The sequence below is a fragment of the Silurus meridionalis genome, chromosome 13 (genome assembly GCF_014805685.1).
Source record: "Silurus meridionalis isolate SWU-2019-XX chromosome 13, ASM1480568v1, whole genome shotgun sequence".
Taxonomy (NCBI): domain Eukaryota; kingdom Metazoa; phylum Chordata; class Actinopteri; order Siluriformes; family Siluridae; genus Silurus; species Silurus meridionalis.
In genome coordinates, this window is record NC_060896.1 from 2,023,889 (window position 1) to 2,048,883 (window position 24,995).

General features: G+C 40.2%; 1 protein-coding gene across 3 annotated transcripts in view; it reads left to right on the plus strand.

Annotated features, from left to right (window-relative positions):
• Positions 1 to 24,995, plus strand: part of LOC124396082 (protein unc-13 homolog C-like) — a 142,206-nt gene that overhangs the window by 80,623 nt on the left and 36,588 nt on the right. For 2 of the 3 annotated variants that reach the window (XM_046865055.1, XM_046865056.1), the window contains 10 exons: positions 5,991 to 6,117; positions 12,360 to 12,456; positions 14,198 to 14,341; positions 17,403 to 17,480; positions 17,977 to 18,054; positions 19,596 to 19,622; positions 21,001 to 21,089; positions 21,417 to 21,557; positions 22,408 to 22,531; positions 23,908 to 23,967. In XM_046865055.1, the coding sequence (XP_046721011.1) occupies positions 5,991 to 6,117; positions 12,360 to 12,456; positions 14,198 to 14,341; positions 17,403 to 17,480; positions 17,977 to 18,054; positions 19,596 to 19,622; positions 21,001 to 21,089; positions 21,417 to 21,557; positions 22,408 to 22,531; positions 23,908 to 23,967 (965 nt within the window). The remainder of the gene's footprint in view (positions 1 to 5,990; positions 6,118 to 12,359; positions 12,457 to 14,197; positions 14,342 to 17,402; positions 17,481 to 17,976; positions 18,055 to 19,595; positions 19,623 to 21,000; positions 21,090 to 21,416; positions 21,558 to 22,407; positions 22,532 to 23,907; positions 23,968 to 24,995) is intronic. The other variant, XM_046865057.1, reaches the window with a different exon arrangement.

A 24,995-nucleotide genomic window follows, 5' to 3' on the forward strand; every position in this document is an offset into this window, starting at 1 on the left:
GGAAGATCTCCTGCTCTAGAGCTCCAACCCTATTGAACATCATTTATGTGAACGCTGACTGCACCCTCAGGCCTCCTCACTTCCTCACCTACTTCACTACCTGACTTTACTGACACCCTTGGGGCTGAATTAATCTCCACAAAATCTCCACAACATCTCCACAAATTCCAAAATTCCCAGATGAGTGGAGCTTATTAGAAAAGCAAATGTGGAATGAGATGTTCTTAAAGAAGCACATTGGAATGTTATGGTCAGGTGTGTAAAAACTTCTGGCCAAACTAAAAAAACAAGCAGTAGGTCATTTGCTCTGTAATTCCACATGAGAAGGAGAAAAAAAATCCCAGACATGAGCGATCCAGAAAGAAACAAATGGACAGATAAGTTAAATCCCAGACTGTGATGTAAAATGAAGCCCCTGAGCTCAGAGCTTTAGTCTCCTGATTCTGGATCTCGGTAAGAATCTGGATTTGAAGTGCAGTGGGTCAAGAAGAACCAATTAAAAAAAATCCCACTTCTTCTGTCATTTTTTTTCTTTCTCTTGATTGCATCAGAACATCAGTCGTGACCTTATCGTGTGTGTGTGTGTGTGTGTGTGTGTGTGTGTGTGTGTTAGAGAACTAGCGGGGGTCCTGAGTGTGTTTTCCTCCCTTTGTTGACTCTGAGGATGATGTGAAATTGTCTGATTAAATTCCAACAGGATGTGTGTGTGTGTGTGTGTGTGTGTGTGTGTGTGTGTGTGTGTGTGTGTGTGTGTGTGTGTGTGTAGAGGGGGTGGTTACTGGAAACCTAAGCATCTAAACATGTTTAGCGTTGATTTTGAAGGTAGCTTGATGTCTGAGAAGGTCAGACCTTTTGTTTATCCTGAGTTTCACCCCAGACGTTATTCTCTCTCGAGCGAGAGTGAAAGTTACGTGGATTCAGAGTCGGGTTGTGCACACGTGCAAGATCAATTTCCGAGCTCTTCATTCCGTGTGTAGTTTTTGTCGGATTTTACACCTCCCAGAAAAAAAATCCAGAATAGAAAATCCAGAACAAAGAAAGAAATAATTTTATTTTTGTTTTGTTGACAAATGTAATACAATCCACCATTTAAAAAAAAAAAAAAATCATTTGTTACATTTTTTTTATCAAATCAATCAAATAAATAGTATTTTATATTTTTTCGAGACCTTTATCTCCAGACATCAGCAATATTAAAGATTACAATTTTGAATACAATTCTGTCAAATCTTTAATTGATATTACAGTTAAACAGAATACAGTGTACAGTTATTCCTATTCCATAGTCATATTTTCATCAAATAATTAATACAAAACATTTTATTAACTAATTACAAGAAACAAATAAAAAAATAATCCAAACTCAATTGAGTTACCAAACAATTATTACAATTTGATTTTTATTTTTTAATCATATTTGACTTCCAGATTCGGATTGGATGTTAGTTTGGATGTTAGATTGGACTTTTTTATGTCAATGTGATATTGTTATTATTCATGCTTGAAAAGCATCATTGTGCAAATGATAATTATTATTATAATTTTTATTATTTTATTAGTTTGTGTGATTAAATGAAGAGAGAAATTGTATATAGAGAATATGTATGTTAAATAGAGAATAAATAAGTTGTTTATTTTTGTTTATTTTGTGTTTATTTTGACTGTTTATTAGAGGGACAGCGCATGTAGGACATTTGGAGACAAGGTGAGGGAGGTGAGATTGAGATGGTTTGGACATGTGCAGAGGAGGGACATGGGGTATATCAGTAGGAGAATGCTGAGGATGGAGACACCAGGAAGGAGGAAAAGGGGAAGACCAAGGAGGAGGTTTATGGATGTGGTGAGGGAAGACATGCAGGTAGTTGGTGTGAAAGAGGCAGATGTAGAGGACAGGGGGGTATGGAGACGGATGATCCGCTGTGGCGACCCCTAATGGGAGCAGCTGAAAGAAGAAAAAGATTTGCTCTTTGTGAGTGTGTGTTTGTGTGTGTCAGAAAGAAACTGTACTTCTTTACAGCAAAATGTCTTTTATTTCTTTCTTTCTTTATTTGTTTTTCGCTTACTTAAAACTTCGCCATTTTTTCACTCATAATTTATGAAAGTGCATTATCATGGCTTCCGGTGGTAGAAATGCAAAAGCTCCAAAAAAAAATAATAAATCGTCTTTAGGCCTTCTGTCAGTCTGAATAATTCATGCTGATGCATTGTGGGTAATAAGAGTGGGCGAAAGGGGTTTCTTGGCTTCTCCTCGAGGCACGTCTGAGTTTCCTTTGCGTTCTATTTTCTTCTGCTATTGTAACGAGTCGAGTGATCAAAGTGGCACGGTGTCACTGGGTATCATGGTCAAGTCGAGCTCGTGCTGATGAAGTCGTGAGTATGTTTGAAGAATGTGTTTGATCTGCAACTGATGTGGGTTTTGTGTTGCTGAAAAAAAAACTTGTGAAATAGGAGAAGGAGCCGTCATTTCTCGTAGAAGGTAGCAGCCCAGAAAGTGTCCTCAGGATCGTATCAGGAGGGGGCGCCACTGAAATAAGTCCAAATTCATTGTCATCCCTTAGAGACACAACCCATACCCAGGTGTTATTCAAACGTCCTGTGACAAAGCTCTGATTTCTGCTGTGGTGCATTTGTTTTCCACGGTCTCACACACCAGGCTGATGAATAAACACTTCACCCTGAACTAATGATGTACACACTCTAATTATCTTCAGTTCTCCAAATCACCATCAGAAATATTTTATTCAGATCTGATGGAGCCTGTTGTTCAGGGCCTGCTGATGATTAGTCAATTCTATAATCGATAAATGAAGCAGCGGCGTGTGTTTTATTCACGTGTATCTCATGATGGCATCCGTCTCATACCCAGAAGAACCAAAAATAAAGACAAATATGATCTTTTACTGTAATATACATGACTATAATTAATAATAAAATATTATATAACCTGAAATATAAACTGTAATTTGAATTAAAGCAACAGGGAGGCATTATAAAGTTTATATTAAAACTGCAGGTTGTAGGATATTTTAAAGCTTCAGTGAGTAAGTTTTACTAAAGCTACAGTCTGTCACTTTTACATTAAAGCTGCAGTGTGTCATTGCATCAAAGTTGCAGTCTTTGATATAACAAGTCAGTGATTTAAGAAGTCGGTGATTTAAGAAGTCTTTGATGTAAGAAGTCAGTGATGTAAGAAGTCTGTGATGTAAGAAGTCAGTGATATAAGAAGTCTTTGATGTAAGAAGTCTGTGATGTAAGAAGTCAGTGATATAAGAAGTCTGTGATGTAAGAAGTCAGTAAGTAAAAAGTATTTGATGTAAGAAGTCAGTAAGTAAAAAGTCTTTGATGTAAGAAGTCAGTGATGTAAGAAGTCTTTGATGTAAGAAGTCTGTGATGTAAGAAGTCAGTGATGTAAGAAGTCAGTGATATAAGAAGTCTTTGATGTAAGAAGTCAGTGATGTAAGAAGTCTGTGATGTAAGAAGTCAGTGATATAAGAAGTCTTTGATGTAAGAAGTCTGTGATGTAAGAAGTCAGTGATATAAGAAGTCTGTGATGTAAGAAGTCTGTGATGTAAGAAGTATTTGATGTAAGAAGTCAGTAAGTAAAAAGTCTTTGATGTAAGAAGTCAGTGATGTAAGAAGTCTTTGATGTAAGAAGTCTGTGATGTAAGAAGTCAGTGATGTAAGAAGTCAGTGATATAAGAAGTCTGTGATGTAAGAAGTCAGTGATGTAAGAAGTCTGTGATGTAAGAAGTCAGTGATATAAGAAGTCAGTGATGTAAGAAGTCTGTGATGTAAGAAGTCAGTGATATAAGAAGTCTTTGATGTAAGAAGTCAGTGATGTAAGAAGTCAGTGATATAAGAAGTCTGTGATGTAAGAAGTCAGTGATGTAAGAAGTCAGTGATATAAGAAGTCTTTGATGTAAGAAGTCAGTGATGTAAGTCAGTGATATAAGAAGTCTTTGATGTAAGAAGTCTGTGATCTAAGAAGTCAGTGATATAAAGTCTTTGATGTAAGAAGTCAGTGATGTAAGAAGTCAGTGATATAAGAAGTCTTTGATGTAAGAAGTCTGTGATCTAAGAAGTCAGTGATATAAGAAGTCTTTGATGTAAGAAGTCAGTGATGTAAGAAGTCAGTGATGTAAGAAGTCTTTGATGTAAGAAGTCATCGATGTTAGAAGTCAGTGATGTAAGAAGTCAGTGATATAAGAAGTCTTTGATGTAAGTCAGTGATGTAAGAAGTCAGTGATGTAAGAAGTCTTTGATGTAAGAAGTCAGTGATGTAAGAAGTCAGTGATATAGAAGTCTTTGATGTAAGAAGTCTGTGATGTAAGAAGTCAGTGATATAAGAAGTCTGTGATGTAAGAAGTCAGTAAGTAAAAGTCTTTGATGTAAGAAGTCAGTAAGTAAAAAGTCTTTGATGTAAGAAGTCAGTAATGTAAGAATTCAGTGATATAAGAAGTCTTTGATGTAAGAAGTCAGTGATGTAAGAAGTCTGTGATGTAAGAAGTCAGTGATATAAGAAGTCAGTGATGTAAGTCAGTGATGTAAGAAGTCAGTGATAAGAAGTCTTTGATGTAAGAAGTCAGTGATGTAAGAAGTCAGTGATATAAGAAGTCAGTGATATAAGAAGTATTTGATGTAAGAAGTCAGTGATGTAAGAAGTCTGTGATGTAAGAAGTCAGTGATATAAGAAGTCTTTGATGTAAGAAGTCTGTGATGTAAGAAGTCAGTGATATAAGAAGTCTGTGATGTAAGAAGTCAGTAAGTAAAAAGTATTTGATGTAAGAAGTCAGTAAGTAAAAAGTCTTTGATGTAAGAAGTCAGTGATGTAAGAAGTCTTTGATGTAAGAAGTCTGTAATGTAAGAAGTCAGTGATGTAAGAAGTCAGTGATATAAGAAGTCTTTGATGTAAGAAGTCAGTGATGTAAGAAGTCTGTGATGTAAGAAGTCAGTGATATAAGAAGTCTTTGATGTAAGTCAGTGATGTAAGAAGTCAGTGATATAAGAAGTCTGTGATGTAAGAAGTCTGTGATGTAAGAAGTATTTGATGTAAGAAGTCAGTAAGTAAAAAGTCTTTGATGTAAGAAGTCAGTGATGTAAGAAGTCTTTGATGTAAGAAGTCTGTGATGTAAGAAGTCAGTGATGTAAGAAGTCAGTGATATAAGAAGTCTTTGATGTAAGAGGTCAGTGATGTAAGAAGTCTGTGATGTAAGTCAGTGATATAAGAAGTCAGTGATGTAAGAAGTCTGTGATGTAAGAAGTCAGTGATATAAGAAGTCTGTGATGTAAGAAGTCAGTGATGTAAGAAGTCAGTGATATAAGAAGTCTTTGATGTAAGAAGTCAGTGATGTAAGAAGTCAGTGATATAAGAAGTCTTTGATGTAAGAAGTCAGTGATGTAAGAAGTCAGTGATGTAAGAAGTCAGTGATATAAGAAGTCAGTGATGTAAGAAGTCAGTGATGTAAGAAGTCTTTGATGTAAGAAGTCAGTGATGTAAGAAGTCTTTGATGTAAGAAGTATGTGATGTAAGAAGTCAGTAATGTAAGAAGTCAGTGATGTAAGAAGTCTTTGATCTAAATTCAGGTGTGCTGGAAAGAGACTGCATACACAATAAGATGGATGTTATTAGAGATTATTCACATGATTCTAACAAGTTTTAATTATTTTTATATTCATTAGAAATAATTGAATTAAATATAAACAAAAGAAACTTTATAAATAACTAAGCTGTGAGTTATTGATCTGTTTTTTCACACACATTGTGGAGTTTGAACATTTATTGTGGACTCTGGTACACACACTTGATTGACTGGTTTTGGTTTTGTATTCTACTCTGCATACAATTATTTATACCTATATTTATTTGTTTATTTGTTTGTGGCTTTAATTGTGGACAGCAAATGAAGAATTTCATTTTATAGGTGAACATGTTTCTTTTCTGTGCATATGACAATGAACAATAAACGGAAACTTTCCTCGTCTGCACACAGAGCACGAGAAACACCGGCTGTGTAAGAGCACCGAGTACATGAATCTGCACTTCAAAGTCAAATGGTTCTACAACGAATACGTACGAGACCTTCCGGCCTTCAAGGGGACACCTCCAGAATATTCCCTGTGAGTAAACTCTCACACACACACTCACACACACATACTGTATACACACACACACACACACACACACACACACACATATATAATGGATCGATGCATTCTGATGGACATCATGGTATTTCCTGGTCCAGTTCAATGCTTCTTATTTAGCTTTATTGTCACCATTTGGGTGCTTGGAAGTGGCCATGGTCCATCATTCTCAGTCAAGAAGGTGTGGCCAGTGTGTCTTCATCGTAAAAAGCCAACTGTTTAATGAAGAATGTAATAAAGGTGTGGTTTTGTAACTAAAACACTGTCAGGGTGTTTCCTATGTGCTTCATTAACAGTGAAGGAGACGTCTCCAAACCACACCTTTATTACCTTCTTTGTACGTGCTTTAACGTGCTTACGTGCTTTAGTTATATTGAAGGAGGCGTGGCCTTCATGCTTAAGTTATATTGAAAGAGGTGTGGCCTTCGTGCTTCAGTTATATTGAAAGAGGCGTGGCCTTTTTGCTTCAGTTATATTGAAAGAGGTGTGACTTTATTGCTTCAGTTATATTGAAAGAGGCGTGGCCTTCATGCTTCAGTTATATTGAAGAAGGCGTGACCTTCATGCTTTAGTTATATTGAAAGAGGCGTGGCCTTCATGCTTCAGTTATATTGAAGGAGGCATGACCTTTATGCTTCAGTTATATTGAAGGAGGTGTGGCCTTAATGCTTAAGTTGTATTGAAAGTTGCGTGGTCTTTATGCTTTAGTCATATTTAAAGAGGCGTGGCCTTTATGCTTAAGTTGTATTAAAAGAGGCGTGTCTTCTGTCCTTTAGTCATATTGAAGAAGGTGTGGCCTTTGTGTGTCAGTCATATTAAACAAGACACGGCCTTTATGCTTCCGTTTTATATATATATATATATATATATATATATGTGTGTGTGTATGTGTGTGTGTTTGTGTGTGTGTTTGTGTATGCTCGTATCCTAGCAACAAGATGTTGCATCACATCCTTCAAAACGTGTCTCTGACCAATTTCTTTTTCTGCCTTAAAGACACATGATTTATTAGACAGTAAGGCGTCACGTCAGCTGCCAGATGTTTCAGACACAGCTGATGACCTCTTGCTCAATTGACTGCCATTTACACACACACACACACACACACACACACATGCGCACAGAATTACCTACCATCTATCTGAGCCTATTTTGCCGGTGCTTGCTGCCCTTTTCTTCGGCTCTTGCCACCAAAACGGCATCTAATCCATTAGAGACAGTCAGGAGAGTGACAAGGGTGGGATGACAGCGCGGGTCGAGTCTCAGGCCGCATCGACACACCTGTCAATCAAAACACACACACACACACACACACACACACACACACACACACACACACACACCTCTTGAGTGTGATTGATTTTCCTGCTGAGAGGAGACAGAATAGAAGAGCTGCTGCAGCTGTGCTATTTATTAACATCAATCTCAATGGCGCTGTCTGAAATAGCACAATACCCCGACCTGAGCAGTTGGCACACATCACTGAGAGTCCGAGTCTCGCACTGAAGCTCAAACCCGATCCGTCTGCGTTACAGAACTCCATTCACCCTTTTTCAAAATCAGTTTAAAATATAATGACCACTGCGCCCATTTACTTTATTAACAGGTGCCATGACACTCATTATCTAATAATGTGCTTTTTCAAGCTCGATAAACTCTGTGAACTAAAGTATTGGGACATCTGAGTATTCCTGCCACATGTGGTTCGTCTCCAGCAAAGAAAGATGAAGGCACACAATTACGCCGGATGTCTTTGGATGAAGGAGCATGAATTTTTCCTTTCATTTGAAAACCTGTTCCAGCATCACAATGTCCCCATGCATGTAGAAGATCTCCTGCTACAGCACTCCAACTCTATTCAATTATTAAATGTGTACGCTGACTGCACCCGGGACCTCGTCACCTTACCAGCATCAGTACCTGACTTTACTAACACCCTTGTGTTTGAATGAACTTCCATAAATCTCCACAACAGCTACTAGAACATCTCCCCAGGAGAATTTAGCTTAATATAACAGTAAATGATTTTCTCTTGAATCTCATGGTCAGATGTTTACAAAGTTTTTGACCTGGTTGTGTATATCCCAGAATGCAGTGTAAAAAAAAAGCAACAGTGTCATCTTCTTTCCATCTTCGAATAACTGCTGATATCATCGACTTTGTATTACGATTGGAACACAAAACACGCTGAATCCTTCTTCCTGCCTCAAGCTGTGCTCCTGTTTCATTTGTTTAATTCACCCAGCACTGAGGTGAGGCTGTGAGGCGGATGTACGCGATGAAAACACACACACAGCGTTACCAATTAACTTCACTGATAACCCTTGACACGTCCTGCAATGCAAGCACACCCGAGGAGACTTTGCCAGGGTTTTCACCAGTTTAAAACGGCGCTGTGATTCTAATGGACCCGAAATAAATGTCAAACTTCCATTAATCTATTGAGATGTTATCCTGAAATAACATGCTGATGTTCTTCACTGCCTATAAGTAAGTGATCATCCAGCGCTAGATCAGTGTTACAGGATGTTGGTGCACATTGTGGAGGTTAATAACAGCCTGAGGTGAAACATTAGAATGGTGTAAGGCCTCACACCTAACTGTGGATCATCACCTCATACCATGGTCTCCTCAAGTTTAAGCTCTCATTGATGTTTGCAGAGCAAAACTGACTGAATAAACCAGAAAAACATTTCATTTTTCTTCCTAATTTAATATACGGCTCGTTAGAGATAGAATTCTGCTGCTCCACATCACACACAGAGATAAAATAGTGCCACAAGATTCTTCTTCTTCTTTTGGCTTCTCCCATTAGGGGGCGCCACAGCGGATCATCCGTCTCTATACCCCCCTGTCCTCTACATCTGCCTCTTTTAAAGCAACCACCTGCATGTCTTCTCTCACCACATCCATAAACCTCCTCCATGGTCTTCCTCTTTTCCTCCTTCCTGGTGTCTCCATCCTCAGCATTCTCCTACTGATGTACCCCATGTCCCTCCTCTGCACATGTCCAAACCATCTCAATCTCACCTCCCTCACCTTGTCTCCAAAATGTCCTACATGCGCTGTCCCTCTAATAAACTCATTTCCATCCTCATCACTCACAACAAACATCTCAACATCTTCAGCTCTGCTACCTCCAGCTCCACCTCCACTCAATGTCAGACTTTTTTTCACAATTATTATCCATTAAGAGCATCAGGAATGCCTCTGAGACACGTCAGTTCTTACTTTCATTTACATTATAGCAGCTTTTCTACATAGCTGTTGGACAAAAGGTTGTTTTTTGAACATCTCATTCCACATTGAGTCTGCATTTGCAGTTATAATAATAATATAATTTATTTAGACACAAGAGTGGTGAGAAGGAGAGGTGAGGCTAGGAGGTCTGAGGTGCAGTCAGAGCTTTATAGCAGGAGATCTTCCACATCTTTCAACCAAGGTTAAGTATATCTCCATGGAGCTGGCTGTATTCTCCTAGTAAATATCGTTGAGTGCCTCCAACTTACAGTTTGGGAAGGAACCTCATTCAAGTAGAATAGTCAGGTGTCCAAATGCTTTTGGCAAAAAAAAAAGCGCTTCATCACGTCCGATGAAAACGGCTGCAGAATCTTTTTTACTGCTTGCGTGACGTGTGAAATGTGTTTCACGAGGGCTTTCGCTCATAACTCTCGAGCCATGCTGTGTTTACGCTCGCACCTCCGCTGGCTGTGAATTCCCAGCATGCTTTTCTTTAACCTCTTCACCATCACCATAACTCTCTATCACACACACACTAAACACGATCCATCCGGCCGCGGTCTCGTGCCGTACGCTTCAATTGTGAGTTAGGTCATTTTTAACGGCGCCCCCTTCTGCCTCTGATTTACAGTCGGACGTATGGCCAGGGTTTTTTAATGAGAAACGACTTGCTGTCGTCGTATATAAACGCGCCTATCTGTGTATTTTATGGCGTCATCATTCCAGCGGAGCGGCTTTTTTATGTCAGGGGAACAACACGAGCGGGGGGTCATTACAGACCTCTGTGTCACCCCTCACGTAGACCACTAGAGGCCGGACCACAGAAGCTCGTTCCCCTAGTTGTGGCAGTTGGTTTCTTTGTATCCAGCATAATTAGCTTTTTTAGCTGCAATTTTATTATATGCTACAACCTTGTTGCTGCTTTGTACACACTCTCAAGCTCATCTGTGAAGGTTCATTCTCCTCTACCTTCATCAGCACCATTAACTCGCTTGTTCTAATGGAACACATACAGCCGTATACAGCGGTCCAGGATTGGGGGACAAAACATAGACTATTGAAGTTGGATGATAAGAATCACAACAAATTGGCTTGCAACAAATTTCAGCTGCTCCCATTAGAAGGCGCCACAACGGATCATCCGTCTCCATACCCCCATCTTCTACATCTGCCTCTTTCAAACCAACTACCTGCATGTCTTCCCTCACCACATCCATAAACCTTCTCCTTGGTCTTCCTCTTTTTCTCCTTCCTGGTGGCTCCATGCTCAGCATTCTCCTACTGATATACCCCATGTCCCTCCTCTGCACATGTCCAAACCATCTCAATCTCACCTCCCTCACCTTGTCTCCAAAACGTCCTACATGTGCTCTCCCTCTAAAATCACTACGTAGCATCAGTGGTGCTGAGAGAAACAAAATCAAATATTGGTCACAAATCTTTGATCACTTTCTAAATAATAAAAGTTAAAGCGCATCTACTAAGAATTATTATATAAATAGATCGGTTTTTGCTGATGCAAATATGTTCTTTTCAGTGCATCACATCGTTAACTTTAACGCCGATGCGCCAATGCGAATTGCTGAATCTTACAGTCTCATATATACACAGTATAAATATTAAATATATGTAATAATAATGTACGTCTCTGTATTACAGTTGTATAGATTCTCTCAGTGCACAGGATACAACCTACTGGTGCTTTACACCCTTTTCCAGCTCACTACAAATTGTGTTCTCATTTTTCTTGTTCAGTAGCATCACTCAACCTGTGAAGTGAATCTGTTTTCAACTCATGCAGTGTTTAATAGCCGTGTCTAATAGCGAATATTTCACCCTGGATTAAAGGCTGTGTGATTGGTTGACATGGTTAACTCAAGGTACTCTTGTATGGATAGTTCTGGGTTTGGTATCAGTACCACACTACATGATCCAGCTGGATATTTGTGGATATTTCTGGTAAGCAAGAAACACACACCAGGCCAGAGTCACTATTGTGTTGAAAATGATCCGCTGTGTGAATAATATCTGCTCAGCAGTGTTCCTACGCTCATCGTTTTGTTTTGATGGATGGGGCAGAAGGGGGGCGATATATGTATAGCACAGTGCAGCAGATGGGCTGCGGTCAGTAATTGAAACCGGTTTGATGCCTGAAAGTGCGACCCCTGGGCGTGTGTAAAAAATGTCAGCACCGATTCCAGATGGAAGTGTCTTTTTATACATTCATGAAGGCTTTGCATCGGCCCTCGTACCTGTGAATAACTCAGGCGACCTGACGTCCAGCTGGCCTGAACCATGTGGATGAATTTTGATGCATCGGAATCCCCAGATGAGCAGATGTTTGTGGATGGCGAGGAGGTACGGTGGCACAAACACAGCTGAGGCGAACAGTTACAAGAACATCTTTTGCACTCTTACCTGAAGTCTTCCACAGCTATCCTTGCTCTAGTTACTTCACACATTGATTATTGTAAGTTCAGGTAACCTCATAAATTCCTTCATAAACATCAGTTGGTCCAGAACTCAGCTGCCCGTATGATTACTAGAACCTCCTTCATCTTCTCTCCTGTCCTCTATTAGCTACACTGGCTTCTTGTTAAATTTCAAGTAGAGTACAAGATTCTGCTTCTCACTTTGAAAGCTTTTCATAATCTTGCTCCCTCAAAACGTGCTCTCAGATCTTCATCTTTGGAATTCTCTTCCACAATCTATATGAGAAAGTAACTGACCACTTTTAAATCATGTCTTAAAACTTCGATTTTTCTAAACAGTTTTAACAGTTAAACAGCGTTCGTTTGTGTTTTGTCTTGATGTTTATTATTAACACTAAATTCTACGGTGTCCTTGAGTGTTTTCAAAGGCGCCTTTGAAAACCTTTGTATTGTTCTTATTGCACAAAGCGAGAGTGCTGCTTTTTGAGCAGCGTGGAAGCTGTAAATCTTGCAGCAATGCAGTGTGAATCTGTCTCCCGGCAGGTGGTTCGAGCCTTTTGTGATTCAGTGGCTGGATGAGAATGAAGACGTTGCCATGGATTTCCTCAACGGTGCCCTGGAGAGAGACAAAAAAGATGGGGTGAGTCCTCTGGGGGCCGTGTTTGATTTCCTGCTCTAAACTCGTGCTGGAGATTAAAGTGTCATATTGTCAGTCATTAAGGAGTTTCAACGCAGGCATAGAAGCACATCCTTCCATAGACACCACTGGCTTCCAATTGTGATGTAGCATTTACATTTACCGCATTTGGCAGACTTCCTTAGAATCCAGGAGACTTACAACTGTCTCATGTATACAACTGAGCAGTTGAAGCTTAAGGGCCTTGATTAAGGGCCCAGCAGTGGCAGCATGCTGGTTCTGGGATTTGAACTGGCAGCATTCTGCCCAGAAGTTAAACGTTGCAACCACCGAGAGTCATTTACTGCCATGCGTTTGTCTCCGTCTCAAAAAAACAAAGAGCCTTGATTCTATTACTCTGCTAATTGCTTCAAGCCCACAACATCTGCACAAGTCATCTGGCGAGTTTGATAGGACTCTTGATAATAAAGCTGCTTTTGTGAGTAGGAATAACACAATTATCGATTAGACTTGCAGATGTCTTGTTATGAATTTTAGCAGTACACAGAAATGAAACATCTTTTCTGCGATCGCTCTTCCTACACAACTGCCGCACAAAGCGGTAATTAGTACTAGAATAAATAGAGTACAATTCTGCCAATTTTCCCCAAATTAGTCCCTAGGTGGTGTTCTGCACCAAACCAGCATTTCTTTAATTAATACAGCTATTTTTATGAACTGTACCAAATACTGCGCAGGTTGTAGAGTAGGCAGAACTGCAAGTGTATGTCAGTTTCACAGCAACCCAGATCATCGTATGTGAGCTACATGTATATTATCATAAATTGTATATTAAGCTGCATGGTCTGTGACATACAGCTTGAGGTTATCTGCATATCTATATTACATTAGCTTTATATTCCGTGCCATGCTTTCAGGACCATGGACAGTGAATATTTGCCTTTAAATTTACTCAAGTATCCAAAGTACTATGATTTATTATGGCTACAATGTTCATATTGGTATTTTTGTCACAAGACTCTTTGCCTAATGAACCCAGTTGATGTAATAAGACTCGAATGTGACTCTCAGCACACTGATCTATTAATAGAATGAAATTAATGACTCAAACACTGATTGATTTCTATTACAATTATCATGAGCTGAAAACACTTAAAAAATCATGTCTGAAGTTTCATCATCATTTATTCCTCTCTCTAAATGTTCTGCTTGCTGTTGAACTGATGCTGAACTGTATGTTGGTGATCAGTAGATGCACCAAGCGCCAATCAGAACAACCTGCTTGACCCTGATTGGTGACTCACTGCGTTTGTATAATCCACAAATAAATTTAAATGAATGACTGATTATGCTAAATGTAGTTGAGAAAAGTAAGACCACTTGCACTTACTGTCCATTACTGATAATGGACAGCACCATACATTCTCTAGAGCATAAAGATCTAGATCTCTAGAGCAATAACAGCTTTGCGGTACTGGGATTTGAACTACCCACTTTCCAACAACTTAACCATTGAGGTACCATTGCCTGCTGCCCTATTCCTCCTAGGTCCAAAGGGCCTGGAACATTATAAGCCACTCTAAATAAATTGTGTCTGTCCAATGCCATCAATGTAAATGTAAATGAACTGCAAATGCTCCCTGTTTTAGCGCTTTATCTTTTTAATACGAATGCTTTACTGTGGCCAAGACAATACCATTCTTACTAACCCACTAGCTTCCACTGTCTCTCTTTCTTTCCACAGTTCCAGCAGACGTCTGAGCATGCTCTGTTCTCCTGCTCCGTGGTGGACGTGTTCACGCAACTCAACCAGAGCTTCGAGATCATCAAGAAGCTTGAGTGCCCGAACCCTCAAGCCCTCGCTCACTTCATGTGCAGATTTGCTAAAGTAAGTGTCCCAGTCTGCCGATTAAAGAGCTCTGAAGACTCGAGCACAGAGAAAAGGCCCTGAGGCTCTGGATCGCATTTTTTTTTGCTGATTTGCATTTATCATGGTCCTCAAGGTTTAAAAAGATCACGCGTAGAGATACTCCTAATCTGAGCTGTGGGTCTGGGGAGACACGAGTGCTCCATGCTGATGATGTACAACTAAGCGTGTATCTTCCAGGCTAAATATAATTATATAAACTCTCAGACAGTTTTAAAACAGAAAACCGTTCCTTGTTAAATTAAATCACTAATCTTGGTTACAAGCTCATGGTGGAACCTAAGAAAAAAACATAATTCAGATTTAACAGATAATTCGTCTAAAACAAACATGAACACGGATCTGAATATTAAACTATAGTAGCAGTGAAAACATCAGTGAGCCATGTGTTCTTTTAAAACTGATATCTATTAAAGAGACTAGCGCCTGCTACATAACTAGCTTCTGCTACATGACTAGTGCCTACTACAAAACTAGCTTCTATTAGATGACTAGCTTCTTTTACATGACTAGCTTTTGCTACATGATTAGCTTCAATAACATGACTAGCTTCTGCTACATGACTAACTTCTGCTACATAACTAGCTTCTACTACATGACTAGCTTCTGCTACATGATTAGCTTCTGCTACTTGACTAGCTTTTGCAGCATCTTAACAACAGAGGATTTTAAAACGCTTCGTGGTTTCTATAGTAACTAAACTACAGATTTAAAACTACAGATTCATAAAAGTGTTAAAGTGAACGTTTCTTACACGTTTATAAATCGGTAGTTTTGATTTTAACAATCATATCACAGACAGCATTCTGTTCTATAAAACATAATTGATTAGCTGCTTGCGTTGACGTTATAATGTATGAAGCTTCTCACACGGTCGCAGCTACGAGTTTGTTAGGAGTTTGGATTTCCGACTTTTCCAGCCATTTGTGTTTTTTTCTGCAACCTGTTACCACAAAATCTTTACTTTGGATGCAGGAGCATGAAATTCTGCCTTCACCTGAACTAGGAGACCCAAACCTGCTCCAGCATGACACTGCCCCTGTGATCTCCACAAATCTTCATAAAATCTAGAGGAACATCTTCCCAGAGGAGTGGAATGTGGAAATAGGACGTTCAAAAAGATTTACATATCAATCTTATAGTCGGGTGTCCAGGAACTTTAGGCCAGATTTCATATGTAAACTTCCATGTTTGAACATTTATATATATTTTCCTACACGTGAGATTTCAGGAGCTTCATGACGTATCAGTATGTCACCAGGACCTATCAGAAACTGTGTCGTACGTCTGAGTGGGGAATGGACACACACACACACACACACACACACACACACACACACACTCTCTCTCGTGCATGGATGGATGATTAGGTAATCCCATCCCAGATCCTGGCTTGCTGTTTCTACTGAATGCAAATGAATTGAAAAGGGCAAAGCCATTCTTCATTGGTGTCTCTTTCAATCTTTCACACACACACACACACACACACACACACACACACACACACACACACACACACACACACACACACAGTCATGTCTCAGTCACTCTAACAGGCCTGTGGGAGAAGCAATGGAGAGGAACAACGTTGTGGTTTTGAGCGCTCTGCTTTAGCTCTGTAATTAAGAGATGACAGAGTGAGAGAAAGAGAGAGAGAGAGAGAGAGAGAGAGAGAGAGAGAGAGAGAGTGCGTGCTCTACCCCAGGCCTCTTGGTTAAAGGAAAGATTAATTTGAACGCTCACCTGAGAATTGATCCTGAGGAAATATCGCTAGTTTTATTTACGGGCTTACAATCCGGTTTATTCGGGTTTACGAGCTGAATTAAATACACTGGCTGATCAAAAGTGTGTGGACACCTGAAAATATAGATGACTAAATTCCCATTTGCTGTTATAATAAGCTCCAATCTATTGGGAAGATGTTCCACTAGGGTGTTAGTAAAGTCAGGTACTGATGTAGATGAAGGTGAGGAGGTCTGAAATGCAATCAGTGCTCATCTTCAGCATATCTTCATGAAGCTATCTTAAGGGGCAGTGTCATCCTGGAACAGGTTTTGGTCTCCCAGTTTAAGTGAAGGAAAAATTTCAGTCTACAAAGATGTCCTATTCAATTGTGTACCTCTAACTTTGTGGTAACCGTTTGGACAAAGAACCACATTCGACCGGAAAAGTCAGGTGTCACAATACTTTTGGCCATACCGTATATAGTTAACGACTCTAATAAACAATTAAAACCTTTTTTTATAAACCATCATGTAATTTAATAATTGTAACTTATATAGTTACAAACTACAGCTGGTTAAAAGATCGCTAAAAATACGGTTCCAAAAATTCACTCAAGTTCTCTCTCCAAATGTTATACAAGCCAAAATGAGTGACGGTCGAAAGAGAATCCGATTTGCTAATTAGCTTAGCGAATAAGCACGCGTAAAAAAAAACTTCTTGTCATTCCTGCTGTTGTCTTTGCAACTTAGCAGACATGAATGATAAAAGCTACACGAATCCGTTAGCAATATTTACAGTAGCTAACTCTTCCGGTTTCGCTGTTTGGATGTCCAATATAGAATACTGCCACCTGCTGGTATAAGAGAGGTATTTTCCCTCACGTAAGCACAGACGCGCAGTTTGGTGTCTCAGATGCGCCCACCTAATAATCGGCCTAATTTGCAGCACAATCAGCTGATGCTGATTAATAAAAATGCCAAAGAACTCAATCAGTCGACTGCTAGCTAGTCATGTAGTAAAAGCTAATCATGCAGTAGAAGCTAATCATGCAGTAGAAGCTAATCACGCTGTAGAAGCTAATCATGCTGTAGAAGCTAGTCATTTAGCAAAAGCTAGTCATGTAGTAAAAGCTAGTCTAATCAACACCATTTGACCAATCAGAATTCATCAGTGTGGTGTTACAGACGTGTGTTACAGATGTGTATGTTACTGACGAGTGTGTGTGTGTGTGTGTGTGTGTGTGTGTATGATGGCTGTATGTAGCACATGTTTAGATCAGTTGTGTTTGTGATTGCAGACGATCAACAAAGTGCTCCTGCAGTACGCCGCCATCATCTTGAAGGACTTCAGTAACCACCTGAACAAAGAGAAAGTGGTAAGTCATCAGTCAGCCTGCTTAACAAAAACCAACAACAACAAAAACAAAAACAACAACAACGACAACAACAACAAGGCTCTGATACCTGAGTAGCACCCAGTAACAGCTGTAGGAATGGGGTGAGTTTGGCCACTGGTACCATTTGGGTGGCAAACTTAAATGGTTTTTGAGACACAGAAATGTTCCTTTTGCTTCTATGCGACAAACGTAGTAAAAGATCTGGACAGTGAATGAGTGGAAAAAAGTTCTGTGGAGTCCATTTTTGTCTCTACCAAAAGAACCTGTGTAAGAAGGAGAACATAGATGCATAGAAATGAAAGGAACATGCAAGTGGCTCTCAAAAACCATAATGGACCAGGGGTTTCCAGACAGGCCCTATAGCAACAAGTAAGAAGATGTAAGACGTGAAGAGATACGTGTGGACATATGAGGAAAGAAGGAAGTAAAGAAGTAACTTCCTGTGTGTTTATTTTTCTCTCCCTGTCTCTGACAGCCCTGCATCCTCCTGAACAACATACAGCAGCTTCGTGTTCAGCTGGAGAAGATGTTCGAGTCGATGGGAGGGAAGCAGGTGGGTGTCCGAGCCGATGTGCGCGGCAGGGGTCCGGTCCTAGCGTTTCGCGAGACATCATTGCAGGCTAATCGGTGGTGTTCTGAGAAGGAGACAGGGAACCCAGGGTGCTAACCAGCATGTCATTCGCTATATTAACCGTTTTAATGAACGTAAAAAGAAGCGAGGTATCAGCGTTTTATTTCACAGCTAGAAAGATAGAGAGCGCTGGACTCAAGCTGAGCCCGAGCCCGAGCCTGAGCCTGAGCCCGAGCCTGATGCTCTTAGGTAGGCCATAAACTCTCGAGTTCATGCTGGAGTGAGAAGAGTACCTAGCTGGAAGCTAGTCATGTAATACACGCTAGTCATTTAATATACATTAATAATTGTATCAAAAGTTAGTTATATAGCAGAAGTTAATCATTTGATAGAAGCTAGCCATGTAGCAAAATCTAGTTATGTAGTAAAGGCTAGTCATGTAGCATGTAGCAATAGCTAGTCATATTAAAGAAGATAATTGTTACAGAAGCTAGTCATGTTACAGAAGTTAAATGTGTAATGCAAAAGCTAGTCGTGTAGCAGAAGCTAGCCATATTGAAGAAGCTAATTATGTTACAGAAGCTTGTCATGTTACAGACGATTATCGCGTAATGCAAAAGCTAGTCATGTAGCAGAAGCTAGTCATGTGATAGATGCTAGTCATGTAGTAGATGCTAGTCATGTGATAGATGCTAGTCATGTAGTAGAAGCTAGTCATGTGATAGATGCTAGTCATGTAGTAGAAGCTAGTCATGTGATAGATGCTAGTCATGTGGCAGAAGCTTGTCATGCCGGAATATTTGACATATTTGGAGTTTATTTGGAGAAATTTTAACGATCTTAGCCAAACATAGTGACTGTGCCTGAAAAGTCACATGACTGAATTCCAAAGGAAAACAGACCCATGCAGGATATGACGTTATTCTCTTCCTGTTTCTGCTTATCGCCAGGCGCTAAAATATATTCTGCCTTTTAAAAGACATCCCATAATAATCTGCATGTGTATTGTAGATCTGGTCTTGCTCTCGTTCAGTCTCGTTGGGTTTGTGTGTGTGTGTGTGTGTGTGTGTGTGTCTGTCTGTCTCTCTGTTAGTGTGTTTCACTGTGTGTATATCTCTGTGTATATCTCTGTATGTTTTCCTGTGTGAGTGTGTGTCTCTGTGCGTGTGTATCTCTGTGTGTTTTACTGTGTGTGTATTTCTCTGTGTTTCTCTGTGTGTGTGTGTGTGTGTGTGTATCTCTGTGTGTCTCTGTGTGTGTGTGTATCTCTGTGTGTCTCTGTAAGTGTGTGTGTATCCCTCTGTGCGTGTCTCCGTGTGTATCTCTCTGTGTGTATCTTTGTGTGTGTATCTCTGTGTATCTCTTTGTGTGTATCTCTGTGTGTATCTGTGTGTGTGTATCTCTCTGTTTGTATCTCTTTGTATATCTCGGTGTGTGTATCTCTGTGTGGACATTTAGAAAGATGTCTCCTTGTTTTTTTCTTCTTTCTCGTCTTCCCCATCTCTTCTGGGTTCTTGTACCAGGAGGAAGGGGGTGTGGCCTTCTGTAAGGTGTGTGAACATTTCTCCTCCTACATCTTCCATCATTTCCTCCACAGCTAGTCTGAGCTCAAGCCAAGCTAGTCATGTAGCAGACGCTAGTCATGTAGCAGACGCTAGTCATGTAGCAGACGCTAATCACGTAGCACTTCTAGCAGCATAGGAATGTAATTATCGCAATACGATAATATGTTCATATGCTAAAGTGTGTAACCCCCTTACAAGATCAAGACAACTTAGCATTAGCTAGCTTGCATGCAGTGCATTGTGGGAATTCTGTGGAATTCTACGGAAAATCACATGATGTATCAGGAACAATGAATCGGGCTGAACACCGAGACGTAGCCGAGTCGCTGACCACGTCTGTGCTAGCTGTGGAGGGCAGGTTCTTGCACCCCAGCATCCCGGTTTGTAACACCTGACCAGCACGTTGCCCCTCTCCCCCTGCCCCTTTGCCGCACTGCCCCCTCACTTCACCTTTGACCCCTGACCCTTCAGGAGCATGTGTTTCATTCCCTGCTTGAAATATCAGGCATGAAAACCCTTGATTAACTGATGTGAAACCTCCATCCTAACCAGATAGATAGATGATGAATGGATAGATAGATAGATAGATAGATAGATAGATAGATAGATAGATAGATAGATAGATAGATAGATAGATAGATAGATAGATAGATAGATAGATAGATAGATATAGATAGATAGATAGATAGATAGATAGATAGATAGATAGATAGATAGATAGATAGATAGACAGACAGACAGACAGACAGACAGACAGACAGACAGACAGACAGATAGATAGATAGATAGATAGATAAATAGATAAATAGATAGATAGGAGAACCACATAAGAATGTCCAAATACTTTTGACCATGGAGCGTTCAGATATAAAGTAGATATAAAGTTATAAAGTAGACCGCGATGTCCTGCCTGATCCATGAGCATGTTGAAGGACGGCGTGAAGGTTTCTTCAGTCCTGACAGGGTAACGGTTTGGAGGTTACTGAGTGATGCGCCGTAGTCCTGCTTTTATTTCTGATGAGGGGCTCTGGATTTTCAGACCTCAAGCGATGAGGTCTTTATGAAGCTTTGAAGGTTCATCGAGGTGTTAAAAGATCCGCTTGTGGTTCTTCTAGAAGGAAACCAGCACATGGTTTAACTTTCAGTACATTCTTGTAACGTTGTTTAGAGCGCATGAAGGATATGCGAGGTGTGATTATGTAGGTCTGAGCAGAAGATACAGGAGATGCAGGAGATTTAGAATTTTGTCTACACACGCATGGTTATCACCAAACAAATCTGAAAAACTGACTGTACATCTCAATCTCTCTCTCTCTCTCTCTCTCTCTCTCTCCCTCTCTCAATCTCCCTCTCTCTGTTCTAGCTGAATGCTGAGGCAAGTGATTTGCTGAAGGAGCTCCAGAATAAACTCAACACGGTTCTGGATGAGCTCAGCGCCATGTTCGGCTCCAGGTACCTTTTACTATAGTACATACATCATTCTCATAACACAGGGAACATCATACATTACATTACATTTAATATGACATACAGACAGACAGACAGACAGACAGACAGACAGACAGGCAGAGAGAGAGACAGACAGACAGGCAGAGAGAGAGACAGACAGACAGACAGACAGACAGACAGACAGACAGACAGGCAGAGAGAGAGACAGACAGACAGACAGACGGAGATAAACAGACAGACAGACAGACAGACAGACAGACAGACAGACAGACAGACGCCCTCCTCAGGTGTAATGATGAGCGAATGGATCATGGCGTGTTTCGTCCGCAGCTTTAAGCCCGTCATTGAGGACTGTGTGAAACAGATGAACCAGGAGCTGATGACGATGAAGAGCAATGCTGCCAACAAGAGCAACCCTGCCATGGACGCCGAGACGGTCCTCCGTCCTCTCATGGACCTGCTAGATAAAAAGTGAGAACCAAACAAATTCAAGTGTATACACTCGCATTTCATCCAGATGTGGGATTTGGCCGGTTTGTCTCAGCTCAAAAGCGAATCATATTTGAGAATAATAACTGGTATAATAGGGTTCCTCAGAGGTTCTTTTCATTTTTAAGTCTCCAAGCTATTTAAGGTTTTTACTCAAGTGGCAAGTTCCTTATTTCAACAATACACAATGACCTGTAAAAACATTCCACCAGACCGAGGTGCTCCATAAATCTACACAAACTAACACAAAACTAACTACGACGTCGCAGTCAATGCCTGATCACTTCCATAATACACTCAGGGGCCTTCTTTAAACATGGCCGCCACCTGTTATTTATTTTATTATTACACACCCATTCATACGACAATAGTGAAAGAGTTTAAACGATTTACTTCGACACGTAGTATAGCTCTAGTTTCTCCATTCTTGTTTTGACACGTGACACTTCGTTTGCTGACCTTCTGCAGAGGTTTCCAGAAAGTTCTTGGGCAGAACCGTTTCAGACAGCTCCAAAACCTGCTCCAACATGCTAATTTCCTTTCTGCTGAGCATCAGTGAGATCCCCTTAATCACATGTAAATGTCAGGTCGTTGTGTGCTGCAGCTCCACCTGCCTCATTAACCAGAAATATCCGTATTCCGAGAGCCTCTGCAACACACACACACACACACACACACACACACACAGTGTGTTAATAATCTATAAGGTTGTGTTATTGAACTGTACTGCAGTGGAGTTTGTCCCGGGAGACGTGTGGAGGAGATGAACAGGCTGTAATGGCGATACCGGGTACACACTTATTTATTACTCTTGCATTGTCTCCTCCTGCAGTCTCATCCTGTTCGCTAAGATTTGTGAGAAGACGGTGCTGAAGCGGGTGCTGAAGGAGCTCTGGAAAATCGTCCTGAACACCATCGAGAGGCAGATCGTCCTCCCACCGCTGTCCGACCAAACAGTAAGCCGTGGGAAAGAGCTGCAGCTGTAGTAGCAGTAATATTAGTAATAACAACAGTAACATTTACTTTAAATATTTTTTTAATATATAACTAAAAAAATCACTAACACTAGTAGTAGTAATTCCTAGTTACTTACTCAGTGGTTTATTACAATTAATTATTTATTTATCATTTATTTACACACAACTGCAAATCCAAAAAAGTTTATACTTGAGTAAAAGTATAAAAGTATTTGCTTTCACATGTACTTAAGTATCAAAGTAGTGATTTATTATAACTATAATGTTCCTATGATCATTTTTATCACAAGACTCTTTACTTAATCACTTCAGTTTATGTGAAAAGACTCGAATGTGACTCTCAGCACACTGATCTATTAATAGAATGATATTAATGACTCAAACACTGATTGATTTCTTTTACAATGATCATGAGCTGAAAACATTATAAAAAACGTGTAAATGAGGTCACGTGTGTGGTGGTGAGTTCAAGTCTGGAGTTTCTTCATCATTTATTCCTCTCTAAATGTTCTGCTTGATGATGAACTGATGCTGAACTGTATGTTGGTGATCAGTAGATGCACCAAGCGCCGATCAGAACACGTGTAAAACAGAGCGTGCGCTCGATCCTGATTGGTGACTCGCTGCGAGTTTCACCAGTCACGTTTTTATCCTCGTCAATAAAAACGAACGACAGATTTTGCAAAATGTAGTTGAGTAAAAAGTAAAATGTAGTGATGTTACACTAAAAAGTATTTCCAAATGTAAATACTTCAGTAAAGTACAGACACGTGAAAAAGCTACTTATGTAAAGTAACGAATTATATACTGACCAGCAGATGAACAGTCCTGGGTCTTCTTTGTCGCGTTTTTCATCGTGTGATGCGATAAACATTTTCAACATGTTCCACTGGCTGTTTCATTCTGCTAGCACTTTCTTGTGTCTTTTTTTTTGGCCCAACTCCAACTTTCTGAGATGTAATGACCATATTTTCAGCAATATTCTTTCATTTTAAATAGAAAATATAAAAATCCAAAAAGAAAATCAAGGACTGCTATGATGTAAAAAAGAAAGAAAGAAATGATGTTGTGGTACGTCCCAGGCAATCACTAAATCTTCTCACGTGTGCTCATAAATGTGATTTATCTGAGCATATCCAGTAGGACAGCTGTGAGAGCTGCATTTCTCACCGACCTCCTGTCTGTCTCACTAACGAGCGTTCTCTGCTTTTATCTGCGATGTGAAATTTGAGGACAACGTTGTGCTGAACGCTCCGAGCCGCTCCGCTAAACTAACCCGTGCTAACGAAGCACACTGCGGCCAGATTTCAGTTCCAGTGATGCTTTCATGACCACTTGCACTTTTTTCTTTACAGCAAGGAGCTCAGATGATCTTCAGTGCAGCCAAGGACCTGGGCCAGCTCTCCAAGCTGAAGGTGGGATGTGTTTTTGTTTATATATATATATATATGGTTCAGTATTTTACACCAACACGATGTGATGAAATTTTCCAATAAGGTGTGTGCAGTATCTGTAGGAAGCCTCCTGTGGTCTGTATCATAGTTTAACAGAGATTGGATTTTTTTTCTCACAATCACTGGAGAAACATCAAAACCATTAACACACTAATGATCAGATGGTTATATTAAAATAAAGCATACATTATAAAGCAGAAATTTACTTTTCCGTGTTTTCTATGATTATGAAATTCCCGTAAATTCTTTGCGAGGTCCAATAAACAGACCCCTTCTGTAGCTTCACTGAGAGAAAAGCAGCTGAATGAAAACCCGATGTCAATCAGTTTGCAGCCTGAAAGCATTGTTTATTCTGTTTATTTGCAAAGAACTTTCACATGCAGCCACTGAATCATTCCTACTTCTATTTATTTCAGTTCCTTTTCTGTTTTGTCACATTTTGGCATGAGGTTCTCTTTGTGTGTGTGTGTGTGTGTGTGTGTGTGTGTGTGTGTGTGTGTGTGTGTGTGTGTGTGTGTGGACTGTACTGTAATACACAGTAACTTTCACGGTGCTGTATTGTAATAACGTGAGCGTGCACGGTGCTGTATTCTAATAACGTGAGCGTGCACGGTGCTGTATTGTAATAACGTGAGCGTGCACGGTGCTGTATTGTAATAACGTGAGCGTGCACGGTGCTGTATTGTAATAACGTGAGCGTGCATGGTGCTGTATTGTAATAACGTGAGCGTGCATGGTGCTGTATTGTAATTACGTTAGCGTGCACGGTGCTGTATTTTATTAACGTGAGCGTGCACGGTGCTGTATTGTAATAACGTGAGCGTGCATGGTGCTGTATTGTAATAACGTGAGCGTGCACAGTGGTGTATTCTAATCACGTGAGCGTGCACAGTGCTGTATTGTAATTACGTGAGCGTGCACGGTGCTGTATTGTAATAAAACGAGCGTGCACGGTGCTGTATTGTAATAACGTGAGCGTGCACGGTGCT